We start from the raw sequence: 15,776 nt of genomic DNA, 5'->3' as shown, positions 1-15,776 counted from the left end.
TCCGGCTCCCGACGAAACAGCGAGGAGTCTTGCCCTGGCCTCGTCTGCCTGGCGATAGTGGTGGGTTCGGGTCCTTGCCGTGCCGTGGGGAAAGGCGGAGGCAGCGCGATGAGGGATGAAGCGGTGTGGAGAAAGTGCGAGTCGGCGGGAGTAGTGTAGAGAGATTCGGGGGTGGGGGGGACGGGGTGTGGGCTGTGGGGTGTGTTTGTGTGTTGAGTTTATTCTCTTCCCTTACTGTCCCACATGCAGCCGTGGCTCCTCGCGTCCGTGTCGTTTGTGCCCCAGGGGTGTCCGAGGTTGGTTTGCTTCTGCACAGGCCTCTTGCAGCTCCTCAGGGAGGGCCGCTTGGCCCCTTTGAGTTCCCGCGGTGCTGCCCTTGCAGATAATGACGACAGAGGGAAAATCAGTAAATCAGTTTGCCTCCCCTTCGTTCCAACTTCGTTGTCATCTCCATACCTTGTTAGGCCTGAAGCTGCCGAAAGATTTCCTAATTACGGAATCACTGTGCAGCTTGTAGGCTGTGAAACACAGTAAGTGTAATTCACTTGCTGAAAGGAGATGGGACACCATTTCTAGCAAGTGGGAGCCATGCTGGTTTTGCTTGTGCCTGTGGTTTTTGGTTTTTTTTTGTTTGTTTGTTTGTTTGTTTGGGGGTTTTTCTGTGCTCTGCCCTGCTGCTTTCTGGAATCTCCTTTTGATGAAGCGAGGAGTTTTGTTAAAAATCTGGCTTTTTAGTGCCCTGTGACAGATACAATTTAAACTTCTTGAGAGCGGTTACTTGCATGGATTCCTCCCCCAAAGTGAATACTGGCTTGATGAAAAGACGAAAAAATATATCCCCACTAAAAGTCTTTTTTTCCTAGGGTGGGAAAAATTACTGTTAACACTGTTCTAATTGAAGGATTTGTGGGGTCTATCATGTGAAGGCTGTTGTGAAAAAAAGATGCACTTAAAAAAAGTAATGACATTGATTTAAAGTACATTTGAAATTATAAAGCTGGGCCATGAGTGGGAGAATAAGCTGCAGCCCTGCCTCTCAAGAGTAATATCATTGCATAACATCCATAAATGTAGTAGGGGAACAGGCACTTCATGACTCCATAAATTTGGTCTGCAATACATTTAAAAACTTCAGTTTTGTTTAGCAAATGGTAGTGGGTTGTTAAGAAATGTTTGTGTGAGCTTTAAGCTGTTTTTAAATGTTTTTCTTATAAAAACTAAACTGCTGATGTCTCAGGACATTGTCTTTTGGAGCCTGAGCCTGAAGATGAAGAAAGCTGAAAATGTAAGGGGCACTGAAGAACCAACAGTGGTACCTTTATTTTTCTGGTGATGATTTTTTGGGCAGCATTTCTCGAGAAGCGGCATAGCGCTTGGAAATGGCATTTGGACAAAGGATTGAAGTGATGAAAAAGATTGCTTGCCTAAGCAGACCTTAGGGCAGATAATTCTGGAAAAAGAGTAAATAAACTACAGAAGTTAAAAAAGGCAGTGAAAGAAACATCTGACTTGAGAATTTTTTATTGGCTTGACTAGTAAAATTGGTAATTGCCAAGTGGTGTGATTGTTTTTAATCACCTGGGTGTCAGAAACCTAAAGCTGTTGGGTGACATCTTGGCATGCCAGAGAAATAGGAGATACGACAGCAGCAACCATATTGGTAAGGTTTAGCTTTTGAAATTGTGACAATGGATAAAGCCATGAAAACAGGGATCCCAGAGGTGGGATTATTTCAAATCTTAAGTTTTGCCAGACTGTTCTGCCTAATTTTATTTTATACTGGTATGAACAAAATTATTTATGTTCATGAGTTCTTTGACTTCTTTATAGTAACTGGTCATGGACTTGAGGTGCTCCTCCAGTGTTTTAATACTAAAATACAATTTTGAAATAGTTGGCATTCTTATATTAAGTATTCTTATAATAAGAAATTGGAACTTGTCACCTCAAATAGCTTTTGGGTCCCTTACACAACTGTGAGGACATAGTTTATGAAAGAATTCATTCTTCTACTTGAAGGGCAGCATTCTTAAAAATACTTGTGCTACTTATGTTGTGCTAGCTGTGATAGTACTTAAGAGAGTTTGAGTATAGACCATGTAAGAATCTATTACATTACATATTTCTGTAGCTGGGTAAAGCTCCAGATTATCCCAGCTACAGAGCAATGGTCTGAAAGCAAGTACACAGCTGATAGTGGCTGGGTGTAGGATTGAAGCTTCATGCTGAACAAAGTTGCAGTAAATAGGCAAGTATAGTCTGAGTGGCTTTTCTGTATTTTGGTAGCTTCTGTATGCACATAACAACTTAGAATTTGCTGAATTGGAATATTTGCAATATTCTGTTGAAGCTGTTGCAGATATGCATGAGGAGAATAAAGCTGCAGCAAATGGATGCGGCAAGATCCGAAGTGGTGCTCAAAATGGGGCAGCTTTACTTGCCCTGATGGAGAAGACTGGGTACAGCATGGTTCAGCAAAATGGGCAAAGAAAATTTGGTGGTCCTCCACCAGGTAAGCACTTCTTTTGAGACTGAAAATTGGTGTAGCCTCCTGTTGTGTATCTTGACAGTGACCAGTGGTAGAAGCTTAAGGAAATAGTCTAAGAGACACAACACGTCTGGGGAGGGTCCTGATGTGTTTTACAATTTCCAGCAATTTAGATCTCTTGAGCTAGACTGTGTGGAACATTTGCTTTTGGTGGACTTAAAAATCACCTGAAATTTACAGGTAGCACAACAGCTGTGGAATTCACAAAGCCAAGTGTGCTCCATATGACTGAGAACATGCTTCAAAACATTTAGGGACACAGAAGGGAAAACCAACTTGGTGACAGAGGCCCAACCTACTTAGTGTCTTCTCTTACACCTCACCACTTGCATTGGCCAAAGCATTTTTTTTTAACTTTTGTTCTCTGAGAGAGCACCAGTGAAGATTAGCTCATTTTGTTTCAGGGTTGATGATAAAATATTTCTTTTATTTTGAATAATTTTTCCAGTGCTGCTGACATCAGCAGTGTACAAGAATTTTGCTACTAAGCCTGGTTGTATGACATGGAATACAGTAACTCTTCTTTCTGAATCAGATTATGCACTTAGACAAGCAGAAAGATGGAAAATTTGTTGTGCTGCTCTTTCAGGTCATTCTCACTTGTAGCCTGTAATCCCATGTCTTTATAAGTTATGTTCATAAGCATGAATTTATTTACTCATTGCTGTATGGAGTTTAAGTTAGAGCTGCATTAAAACTATTTCTCTGGAAGTTCTTCTGGTTTACATTTTGTCTGTACTTTTACTAAGCCTATATAAAATAGCAAAAGGAAACCCTGTGAAACTCTTGAAAATGGCACTAGAAAAAGAACTACAGTTCTAACTTCAGCCTGTTCTTAAATTATTATACATTTTTAACTTAATTATATCTTTTAATTAGAGCATTAGATGGTATTAAGTGTGTTTGTTCAGCAAAGTTAATTTTATTAATATTTTTTGAAACTAGATGAGTTTGACAAGGTATCTCTTCCATCAATTTCTTCATTGACGTTTAGGTATATATCTTTTCTTCAAATCTTCATGTATTTTCATAGGACATTGAAAATGCATTTTTTTAAAGTTGGCAAGTATTCTGAGTTACTATAAATGGCTGTAGGCCAGGTGAGGCTTAAATGTTTGAGATGGCTTGTGGGAAATGACAGAATCTTTATAAATGAAGGGTTTCACTATGAATTTTCCTTGTTTAAGATGTGATTTCTATAAGTTTGTGTTGCTGTCAAAGGATAATCTCACTGTCAGCTCTGTTTTCAGCAGATGTGGCTGAAAATTGCCCTAAAAATTTACACGTTTTTATTTGATACAGTTCTTGTTTAGTGTATGCCACTTGTGAAAAATGTATCTGTACAGTGTTAAAAAAAAAAAAAAGCTGAAAGTGATTTCATAGTTTTATGTGTGCTGCCATCTAAGCAGTGGACCCAGTGATGTCACTAGGCATGTGAGTCATTGGAATTACATGGAAGTTTAAGGTGACATGGACACTAACAGTGGGAGGGTTATGACTAATGTTGATTGAGCTGCTGCAAAAATAGGAGTCCCATTTTCTGTTGTCCAGCAATGAATCAAGTACCTGGTCAAGGAAACTCTGTCAGCTACTTGTGGAATGCTTTTGACTAACTTTCCATGTGTGCTCTGCTAAGTACATGTCCCTCATGGCAAATGCGGCACAGACCAGTTTTTTTTAAGTCAGAAGTCAGAGGCTAATTCCAGTTGGCAGTATTGTGCTGTACTGCTGGGTTAGCATGTAGCTTTAAAATTGGAAGGGGGGATTTTTGTGTGGTGTCTTTTGCTTATTGAAAATCACTGTTCAATCAGTTACTGGGCTAAGAAGGACAGTAAAAGTTTATCTAGTTAATAAATAAATCAAGATTGTTATTTAATTTCATTACTCCTGCACATTTTTTTGCTCTGCTGAGGTGTGCAGTTGCCTTTGTCTTTGGAGCTCCTAAATGGTGTACAGTTGGTTTTTTGTTTTTATGTGGGAAGGGACTGGCATGATGTGAGTGATGGCAGTACTAGCCTGCAAATGGTGTTAGCTGCCATGTCCAGTCACACCTCATCTCAGATGGTCAGAGATGTTTATAAAGGTGAAAATGATAAAAATGTGGAATGCTGTGCGGAACACAGCCAAGCTTTTTCCTAGATAAGTCCTGGCTTATGTGTGACTCCAAAATGCACGTCAATTCTGATGCCATGGTACCTTCCCTGTGTGCCATGTAGTTCTTTCTGTACAGTTTATAGATGAAAAATGATTTTGTGAGAAGGCAAAAATCTCTCAATTCTGTTAATTTTTTTCAAAAGTAAATTACAGGCTCTCTGACAATATATTAAGGAAAAAGTGTTAATTATAAAATCATCTAAATAAAATTTATTCTGAATTTCAAACCAAAGGACATTATTTAATTATCGTCTTGTCTTAGCTTGTCAAGAGTAATTATTTTTTCACCTTGCCTCATTATGCTTTGTCAATTCATACTAGTATAGTTTTTTCTACCATCTTTGTACTCCTGGCTTTTTCTCCTGTAGGAAATCTTCCTTGTCAAAATTTTAGAAAAAACTTTTTGTCATGATTTGAGCATCTGCCTTTGAACCTTCTACCTGAGTTGTTTGTCTAATTTAAAAAAAGAAACAAAACCAAACAAACGTCTTAAATTTTTTATTATTATTTTGGGAAAATGGAGTGCTGTATTTGAAGACTTTAATATTATTAAATGCATAAATACACCTTTACATTATCTGTTGAACATATCTTTCAGTATATATAGCAGAGATATGAAAGAATGTTTAAATGTCCTTGGTTTAAGGAGAGAAGCATAGATGTTCTGCAGCTTTCGGGTGTCAACCGAAGACTGACTTGTTCTGTGGAAATTTTTTTTTGCTTCTTTTTTTCCTGTCATCTGCTACTGCCTGTGAAAACTGTGGTCTGTTTTTAGAGTAAAAGTATTCCATCTTTTTGGCTATTGCAGAAAGTTTGGCTCTGTATCCAGCTTTTCTTAGGGAGTCCAATTTTATTGGATGAATGAAGGTGGAAGCAAAATGTTTGGAGTTTTTGAATGACGTCAAGGAAGAAAAAAAAGTGCTGCATTGGGGACTTCAGTGAAATTTATAAAAATATGGGGGCAAGAAGCGCAGAGAACATTTTGTAACTTTAAAGCGTTGTAGTAGAAAATAAAACTGAAGTTCTTACCTAGGTATCTTTCTTAGGTATATCAGTTTTATTAATAACGGAAATATAATTGTAAAGTCCATAAAACCATTGAAATAGAAGCTCTTGGTAAACCTGTCAATGTATTCACAAACATGTTCAGTGTATTGTCATACAGATTCTATTGGGAAAAACTCAGAAGATGGAATTGAAAGAAATGCAAACTGGGGGTTTCTGGCATTTCTTAAAATTTAAACACAACATAAATAAGACATAATAGAATGTGCTAGTTTTCAGCTGAGACCAAAAATAAATAACTCCCACATTCAAAGTGGATCTGGGGGAAATGTGCATTTGTACTAAGATTGCTTTTGGACAATTTATTTTAAGGTTGGGAAGGTCCTCCACCACCTCGTGGCTGTGAAGTTTTTGTGGGTAAGATTCCTCGTGATATGTATGAAGATGAACTGGTTCCTGTTTTTGAGAGAGCCGGGAAGATCTATGAGCTCAGACTGATGATGGAATTCAGTGGTGAGAACCGAGGCTATGCTTTTGTCATGTACACCACTAAAGAGGAAGCCCAGTTGGCCATCAAGATTCTTAATAATTATGAAATTCGTCCAGGGAAGTTTATTGGTGTCTGCGTAAGCTTGGACAACTGCAGACTGTTTATTGGAGCGATTCCTAAAGATAAGAAGAAAGAAGAGATACTGAATGAAATGAAAAAAGTTACAGAAGGAGTGGTGGATGTCATTGTTTATCCAAATGCCACCGACAAAACTAAAAATCGTGGCTTTGCCTTTGTAGAATATGAATCTCATAGAGCAGCTGCAATGGCTAGAAGGCGACTAATCCCAGGTAAAACTGTTTGTAATTAAACTGAGTTTTTATGGAGAGTTTCTTTTTCCGTATTGTGGGGGGATGAGATGGTGGATCATTTCTGTTTTCCATTCTATAAGGCGTTTTGAGAGTTACAAAACTGCAGTATTGCTTTTTGGCTAAGGATGATTTTATTTTTTATGTTTTGTAGTTGCAGGGGTTTTTTTAAACTTATTTTTTTTAAGAAGCTGTAATTTAGGTAGTTCTGACAATTAAAAAATACACATTATTTTATGTAATTTAGGTGTTTATGCCAATATGTGTTTGCATGGGCACACATTCAGTTTTCATTTACATGCACAAGGATCAGCACTCAAATTCTCTTAAAAGTGAGCTTAGAAAGGATAATGCCTTGAATGTGCATCGTATTTTCTGTGGGTTGTCATGAGTAATGTTATTTTCATCACTATGAAATACATGAATGTTTCATATTTTAAAAAAAGGTAGGTCTTTAATATTTTACTAGAAAATAATTTTGAAAGAAAAAGAAAGTAAATACATATGCAAAAGTATATACAATATAAAATATCAAATATATAATAAGTATCAATATAATACTTGTAATAATATGTAATATATTCAACGTAATTGATATGTTTTATCTATATATCTGCAAAGTGGTGGGTGAAATACCTCCAGATCACTGAATAAAAAATAAACCAGTATGGTCAACCGAAATGATGGGTTGACCTGAGTAACAAAGCAAGTTCAGTTTTATTTTTTTTTCTTTTAATTTGGGTTCTGGCATGTGCTGCAACATAGAGTAAGGGTTGTGCTGAAGCTGTACATTTAGATTACTATTTCCAGGTGTTGCCCATGCTTTTTAAAGTGGTAGAGGCTGTGTTTAGTGGCTTTTTAAATACATTACTTTTGGTCTCCTTTTGTGTGTCTCTTATGTGCATGTCACAGAGTCTTTGTTTTGACAGCTTATGCTGCTTAATGAACCCAGAGGTAACAGAGCACTTGTCATTTTTGCAGAGTCTCATTGCTTTAACAATTTCAGATAAATTTAGTAGATGTAGGCAACAAAACCCAGTTTCTAGTGGTATGCATCATGTTTTCTGTTTTTAGAGATAGGTGATAAGAATGATTCTGCTTTCCTTTGCACATTTCTTATTTATATGATGCTTCTTTGCTGTAGGAACGTTCCAGCCCTGGGGTCATACTATTCAAGTAGACTGGGCAGATCCTGAGAAAGTAGTTGATGAAGAAACTATGCAGAGAGTCAAAGTATTGTATGTGAGAAATCTAATGATATCTACTACAGAGGACAAAATCAAAGCTGAATTCAACAAGTTCAAGCCAGGAGTAGTTGAACGTGTGAAGAAGTTGAGGGACTATGCTTTTGTTCATTTTTTCCACCGTGAAGATGCAGTTGCTGCTATGTCTATAATGAATGGAAAGTGCATTGATGGAGCCAGCATTGAGGTAACACTGGCAAAGCCAGTAAACAAAGAAAGTTCTTGGAAGCAGCAGCATTTTAATGGTCAGATAAGTCCCAGTTCTGAAAACCTCTTAGGGTTTCCTAACAAAGAAGATGGTACTCAAAAATCCTTGGGGAAACCAGCAAGTCTTTCAGTTCGTCTGAATGGTCAGCACAGTCCAAGCCCTCCTGAAGTTGAAAGAAGTACATATCCCATTTTTCCAGGAATAAAGCTTACTCCAATTAGTATGTATTCTTTAAAGCTGAGTCACTTCAGTTCTGCAGTAATGCATCTGGATTATTTTTGCCATAAAAATAGCTGGGCACCACCAGAATACTGCTTGTATTCAACCACGAGTCAAGATGGGAAAATACTCTTGGTGTACAAGGTGCTTATTTCTAGTATTGCAGATGATTCCCAGACTTATTTCATGCCAGAAAAACTCTGTACAACAGTAGAAGATGCAAAGGAATTGGCAGCACAGTTCACACTTCTACATCTAGGTAAGCATAAACATTTTTGATTATGTATGAAGAACTGGAGCTGGAAAAGTTACTTTTAAATGGTTCTTGGTATACATATCTTGGTGCACATGTGTGTTTTGTATAAAGTAGTCCGCAGAAGACTTGGTTCTTGTGTCAGTTGAATCTGGACCATTAGATGAGAGCACTGAGAAAACACTGTAAGTATATAAACTGTCCAATGCCAGGGTAATTTTTGCTTACATTTATCTACTGGAATGATGTATAATGAAGAATTAGATGACATGTAAGTAACTTCGGTTTAAGGTCATCTGTGAGATGATTACGGTGCTGAAAATTTATTTGAAAGTCTTTGTTCTAGCATCTTCATTTATATATGTTGCATTTTTTAAAAATCAGAATGCCGCTACTAGAAGAGGAAACTTTTTCTACTATAAAATGGGGGAGGGGGTATTTTTTTTCATTGGTTGGGGTTTTTCCTTCACCTGTTCTAATTCTGGTGAGTTGGGAAAGTGATTGCAGTACACTGTTAAAATAGTGTTAACATTCTTCTCTTCCTAGTACTGCTACTTAGCACTTGTTCTTCAAGTCTCTTGAGTTGTATGTAGGCTGTGGTGAGGTTTCTCCTTTGGATGAGTTCATAGCAGACTTATTTTAGGCTTGACTGTGATGCCTGTTTTTTGTTGCAATGCATGACTAAAATGTAAACAAGCTTTTTCTTCTTGCTTACGTTCTTTCTTCTTGGGTTTGGATTTGGCATGGCCAAAAGGTCTTAGAGGAAGAAGAACCTCTGAAGCACAAAGCCTTATACATTGTGTCCACGTGAGCAGTGGTGTGCTTGGTTTGTATTAGAGGGACACCTCTAGAATGTGATGCTTTCAGATGGCCAGAGTGATTTTGAATAATAAATGGCTGAGTATCTGTGTCTGGTTTTGTACACACAGCATTTAACTAGTTGAGTGTCTGTTTCCATATTTTTCTAGTAGGAAAATTAGGGCCACACCTTTATAATCCATGTAGACCTAAACACAAAGATAAAAAGGGTACTGAACTCAAAATAGTGTTGTGAGGCTCTCCTTAAGAGAAGAATAAGGACAGTTGCAGGTTTTGTGCTTGATCATATGTACCTGCCCAGTTTGCTTCTTTCATTACCTAAAGTTATTTTCTCTCCTGTACTTCTCTGGGAAAGAATCAAGGGAACAATAAAGTTAGATTAAGAGTGATTATTCACAGTTGTGGGCAAATCTTGATGCAGACTATTTAAACAAAATTAAGAAAGTATGTGTTGAGATTTTTATCTCCTCAGTTATAATTCCAAATTATAACTGTGGGGAAAATATTTTAAAGTGGATTTAAATTAATAGAATTCTAAAGCTTTTTCCACTTGATTGTGCCATACAATCACAGTTAATGTGAATTGGTATTTAGCTGAGTTCCCAAATACCAGGTTTTGCTTTTTACAGCTGTCTACCTAATGGCCTAGTGCTAGTAATGCTGTCTTGTTATCTTTGAATAACACTTTTTTTTTCCTTTTGATGGCCTCTGTGCATTCTGGTTTGTGAGGATTTGGGCCTGCAAAGAGCCTACAGAGCCCTGATTTGAAAGATACACAGCTTTCATATTGATTAAAAACCCCCTTTTTGATTTGGCATTGTTGTGATGCTGAAACATAGCCTTAGGGAGTCTAAAAGTACAATTTCTTTTCCCTGTCTAATTGAAAGAAGGTGTTTCTGTTCCAGTTCAATATATATTCTGTGTTGAAAGAAATATCTTCAGGTAAAGATGATTTGCTAGATGTGACAGAGTCCTTCCTTCTCATGGAAGTGTTGAATGATGCTGATGCTCCTGATGGATTTGTGGGTTGTGGTTTTTCTTTGGGGTTTGGGGGTTTTGTCTGGGGTTGTTTTTTTGATAACTAGCAGTGATTTGAGAAAAGTCTCAGTGTGTTTCTTGGAAGCAACTTACTATAAACATAAGTGTACAAAGATGACATAGGGATTAATTCTTTCTGGTAAGTAACTTCTCTTACAGGAACCTAATTTTTTGGCCACTTAATATTTGATGATGTGTACAGGTTGAGTTTTGCTGCTACTTTTCTTTTTAAAGACTATAGCTGTTCTAAGGTAAGTAAATGAGAAAGGGCTGCTTTGATTAATAATCTCAAGGCATTCTGGCTTTTTTAAATTTTTCTTTTCTTTTTGTGGTATGTATTTCTGTATTTCCTTTCACACATTACAGAATACTTGGTTTTTACAGTATTGTATACAGTAGTGGTACGCAGCAGTCCTGAGCAGACAGCAGTACAACAACTAACCACTTGGTGTCACCTGAATATTTTGAAAACGATGGTTTTTAGAAAACACAGAAAACTATGCTGTCAGGGAAAGATTCATAAGCTATATTTTAATGTTACTAGATAAATCACCAGCAGATCAAGGGAGTGAAAATGCTCAGGCTTGGCTAAATGTGTGAAAATCACATGTCTGGGTGTCCATTTATGAGAAAGGGAGCATAACTTCATGTTGAAATTTCAGAAGGTGAATGTTGTCAGGGGGAGGAGTGGGGAGACAGGGAAAGGAATAGGGAAACACCTGAATGTCCTGTAGAAGAATTAATACTTCTACCATGACCTATTTCTAGTCCTTAAGATAACACTCTATAGCAAAGGCTGAGTCTTGGGAAATTCCCTACTGAGTTTGACTTAAGGGTGATAGGGAACAATGGGAGATGTTTCAGCGAGATTTTAAATGGGTATTCCACTGTAGGGTGTTCTTTGCACTTTCACACATTCTATTTCATGCTACATCTCCCTGAGACACGATTTATAAAATTATTTTTCTAGATAGTATTTTTTAAAGTATTTATAAGAAAAATATACTTACAAATATTCAAGGAAAAGCCTTTTAATAACTACCTATAGCACATAAATAATAGTTTCCTTCCAGTTCCCTCATATAAGTTTTATAGTAAATGGTACTGAAATAGGTGGAGCAGGCATTGTATCTTACTACTATGAATTCACTTGTTTAAACATACTAAGTACTGCATGCAGCAGCAATTTACAAGTCATGGATAAAACTTTCATAAGCTAGTTCAAGAGTCTGTATTTAGTATCTGTGTCTCAGAACAAATGTATCTCCAGATTGCTCTTCTAGATTTTGGACATCAAACCTAAAGGTCAAGTGAGATGGTTTTCATGTTTTGTCATAGGAATTTACTTAAATATTGCCTTGGTTTGCTTTATCAAAGTTAATTATATTGCTCTTGGAACAATCAACAGCCACAAATGGTAGGATGTTTGAAAAGAATACAGAAGTTGCTGGCTTTGTTTAGCAAATACAGATGATAAGTGGTAATTCATGGTTTGGAGGTTTTTAGTGATCTTTAGAAAGGCTCAGAATGTAGTATAAGAAGTTTTTTAACAGTATGAATTTAGAAGTCTGAAATATTTATCAAATGACTTACACATAATGGTTTTTCTTACAGCCCCTGAGCAAGCATATATAACATTGCTGTCCTTGAATGCAGCATGGTGGGATAGTAAAGGTGAGTAAGCCTCTCAGGATTGTTCATTGTGGCTTTTTACCCTCTGAGAGACATTGTCTTAGCTGCACTGTTTGTTAGAGAAGGTGTACTTTCCTCACAGACACAGCTCTAAGGTGGCTTGTAGAGATCCTCAGTTGCTTTTTCCAAAGGAGTCCATATCTCTACTGCCCTCTACCTGCTGATGGATCACACAGTCTGATGTTCTTGTTCGTTGTGCAGCTCAAAGAAGGTTATGGTTTTTATTCCTAAAATGAATATTGAGTTGTTTTTCAGTCATTTCTTCATTATTTGCCTTTCCAGCTTGAGTTTAAATTTATGTACAAAAGTGGTACACAGTTTCATGTAAAAGAGACTATTGTCTCCTCTGACTTTTTTTTTAATATGCTATTGTAGATGAATTCAAGCATGTATATCTGTCACTTCTGAGACCTCCCTCTTTTTTTTGTGGAGTGGTGTGAGAATGGTTTTTGAAAGCTTACAAGGCAGTTTGAAAATGGCATTAAATCCATGCTCTGTGTTAGCTTTACTGCTGGAAGTTTCTAATCCAGGCACACAGAACATTTCCCAAAGATTCAGTTATTTTTCAGCTGCTGCTAATGGACAGGGAACACAGATTTTGTAAATCTTGGTCTATGTAAGAGAACTTGGAAAATAATAAGTTAGACAGATACAACAATGTTGGACTTTATTTATCTGTGAAATAACTTGTCTGCCTTCTGTAGAGTCAGTCACTTCAAAGCAGGATATAATTAACATGGTTTCTTCTACTCCACTGATGATTACAATGAATTTGGGTTTTGTCTATGCAGTGTACATCAGGCAGAACTTGGTGCTTAGTTGAGTGTAGACTCTGATCTCGTGGTAAATATGCAATATGAATGACTGCTGCTATAGTATGTATAATGTATGTAGCTAATATAGCTCAGAACAATGACCTAATATGCACTTGAGGGTTGTCTGCATTAATATTTTGCATTCAGTGAAGATGAAACAAAGGGTTATTATTTTGAAGTTTAGTTAAAAATGTGTGTGTGTGTATGATGAGAAAATACATTCAGTACTGAAGATGGGGTCTCTTAAAACAATAAGGCTCTTAGGAAAAAAACCCTTTGAGCAGTTGACTAAACACTTTCTTAATTATTTTGAGTTAGTGTTAGTGCTGCAGAGGAAAGAGAAGAACATAGCATTGGTATAAGACTCTGAATGCTTTCATTACACCATTATGGATGGTGTAATGGACTGTTAAGTCCATCTTGAAACGGAAATAATGCAGTGTGTTTGCTGAAATCAAAGTCTCTTTCCTCCCTCTCCCCTCTCTTTCCACAGACAACTGCACACCCTACTTGGTTTGAATATCCCTGAAGAAGAGGAGTTTGGAATTTATTGCTTTGGATCTTGTAATGAAAAGAAAAAGAACACCCCACTGATACATAATTACTGGAAATTCACATTCCATGTTTATTGATGAATAATTCTTCAAAGCATGTGTATTAAGCATTTCAATTTAAAGATTAGTGAAATTGAATGTTAAATTGTTTTGGTTAGTTTGATTAAATTTGGGTTTCAAAATATAATTTGTTTAAAAGATTTTTATTACCTGTAATAGCCTAATACAGCAGTAATTTATATTTAGTGTTGAAACAATTTGCCACAATATCTATTCTTGTATTTTCACACAGAATTTTTTCAGCTTCTATTGTATGTAATAAATCTTAAACAAATGCTAAAAAATCCCACCAACAAAACAATGAACACCATTCTAGCAATCATAAACATGCATAATATGAGACTTAAATACCATCTGCAAGTTTGCTTCCATTAACTTGATGCAAAATTTTATAGGAAGAACATGTCCAGTAAAATCTTTGCTTCTGATCCAGCAGTACATCAATGGAAAAATGGTATTTTGGAGAACTTTACATGAATGTACCATCAGGCTACATTGCTGTAGTCATAACACTGAGGTTCAGTACCTTAGTGAATTCTTGGAGACAAAAACAGGCAAAAAGAAAATCTTGACAGATACAGATTACATGTGCTTTTGTGTACAGCTCACTAGGTTGTGTTTCCTGTTGTTAGCACCTCCCTGTTGGGACAAACGTGTGCTTTCATATTCATAAAGGCCTTACTTTTATCCAGGCTGTCCCTTGAAACCAGCACCTGTGCTTGTCTGTGGTAGCCGTGTGGAACAGCAGCTTGCTCACTTTCTAATCAGGCCGTGTTCTTCTTAAAAAAACATTGTTTAGTATTAAACTGGAAATAGTTTTTGATTTTTAAAATCAGATATACGTAATTCATTTTAAGTGAGCCATCTTTATTTTTATTGTGACTATTTGGCATTTCTCAGTCAAGTGCTTTATTTATTGAATGACAAAATAAAACAACCTTTTTTTAACCTTCTTGACAATCTGAAACTAATACTGTAGACCATTCTTATTTTTGGAATTTTATACATAGTTTCAGTTCATTGACAAGGAATGGACCAGGTGGTTAAAATGTCTAAGGGCCTCACCTATGCAAGTATTGTTTGAAAGCTGTTGTATCTGAAAATTGTTTGCCAGAAAGGAATATTATGTAGACAGAAAACAATGCAATGGAAAGATTTCAAGTTGAATAATTTTTCTTAAAAGCAATCAACTGTTGTGGTCCACTATGTATTTTGGTTCCGTGTATTTCATCACCATATTAAATTGTCCTTTTTGCTGTTAATTTAGATGCAGTTATAGCAGTTTCATTTTATTTGCATTTTATATTAGCTACATAATAATTCTTTTACATGTTGCAACTTCTAATGTTGAAATAATGTGTTTGACTTCTGTATGCGAATTAACATTTATATTAAATTTATGCTGTTCATATTTGGTGTGTGTAAAAGAAAAATAAGTTATTATTTTAGACATGGTACTTTCACAAACTTACTTTGCAGGATTCACTTTGCTTTCTGTAATAACAACCTTTGGCCACAGCTCCAGTGCTTTGCTGAACAAAAGGAAGGGTGATTAAGGGGCTGAGTGAAGACTTAAAAAAGAAAAGTAATTATTGGAAGGCAAGTTAGTTGATTAGCTTTTATCGCATGTGAACATTGTTAAAAGGTTAGGATTTCTTGAAAAACTCATGAGGAAAGGCAACAGGGAACTTGTTTAATCCATGTTTAAACCAAGTGGTTCCTAAGGCCAAGAGAAAAATCAGTTTGAGATAGAATTATACAGTATAAGGCTGATAAGATACAGGGTTGGCAATTTAAAAGTATTTTCCTGGCAGCCTGAGAATTCTAGTCTACAGACTGCTGAAATAAGCTTCATTTTATTTTTCAAGTGTCTTGATGAAGACTTAGTTTTTTGCATTTCTGATGGAAATCTGGACCCAGCAAACCGAGGTAAAATTGGTATTGTTAGCTAATTAAGGGAACTGTGGACCAAGGTGCACAAAGATTGCATAATAGCAGTGAATACCAGAAGAAGAGATGCAAACAAAAGTATCTCCTCAGTGAACAAAAGGAGGTACTGCCCAGTACTGTAGAAAGCCAGGGGATTGCTTTTTTCAGGTGTGTAACATCCTTCTTGATCAGATTTCCAGCTGAGTCAAAAAACCTCCCCAGCTTTGCTACAAACTAGCAAATGCCATTAATATGAGCATGTATTGTGGCAACTATTTTCAATATTGCCAACATGTATGGCAGTACTAAACCATTATCAAGCATTTGAGTGTAATGAGTGCTAGGTTGATGCCAGCCAAATACAACCCTCAGGCAGAATT

General features: G+C 36.6%; 1 protein-coding gene across 1 annotated transcript; it reads left to right on the top strand.

Moving 5' to 3' along the window:
* Positions 1 to 9: 9 nt before the first annotated feature.
* RBM46 (RNA binding motif protein 46) lies at positions 10 to 13,372 on the top strand. Its single transcript, XM_005415585.1, has 6 exons — positions 10 to 60; positions 2,351 to 2,512; positions 6,080 to 6,547; positions 7,710 to 8,495; positions 11,961 to 12,020; positions 13,347 to 13,372. Exons 2-6 carry the CDS (start codon positions 2,362 to 2,364, stop codon positions 13,370 to 13,372), a joined length of 1,491 nt encoding a protein of 496 aa, XP_005415642.1. The 5' UTR covers positions 10 to 60; positions 2,351 to 2,361.
* The last annotated feature ends 2,404 nt before the right edge of the window (positions 13,373 to 15,776 follow it).

The sequence above is a fragment of the Geospiza fortis genome, unplaced genomic scaffold (genome assembly GCF_000277835.1).
Source record: "Geospiza fortis unplaced genomic scaffold, GeoFor_1.0 scaffold40, whole genome shotgun sequence".
Classification (NCBI taxonomy): domain Eukaryota; kingdom Metazoa; phylum Chordata; class Aves; order Passeriformes; family Thraupidae; genus Geospiza; species Geospiza fortis.
The sequence above is the reverse complement of the archived record's forward strand: the minus strand, read 5'-3'. Positions and strand labels throughout refer to the sequence as shown.

Coding starts and splice junctions, on each gene's coding strand:
- RBM46 (XM_005415585.1), top strand. CDS start 2,362: ATGCATGAGGAGAATAAAGCTGCAGCAAATGGATGCGGCAAGATCCGA. Junction 2,513..6,079: donor ATTTGGTGGTCCTCCACCAG/GTAAGCACTTCT, acceptor ATTTATTTTAAG/GTTGGGAAGGTCCTCCACCA. Junction 8,496..11,960: donor GTTCACACTTCTACATCTAG/GTAAGCATAAAC, acceptor TTTTTCTTACAG/CCCCTGAGCAAGCATATATA.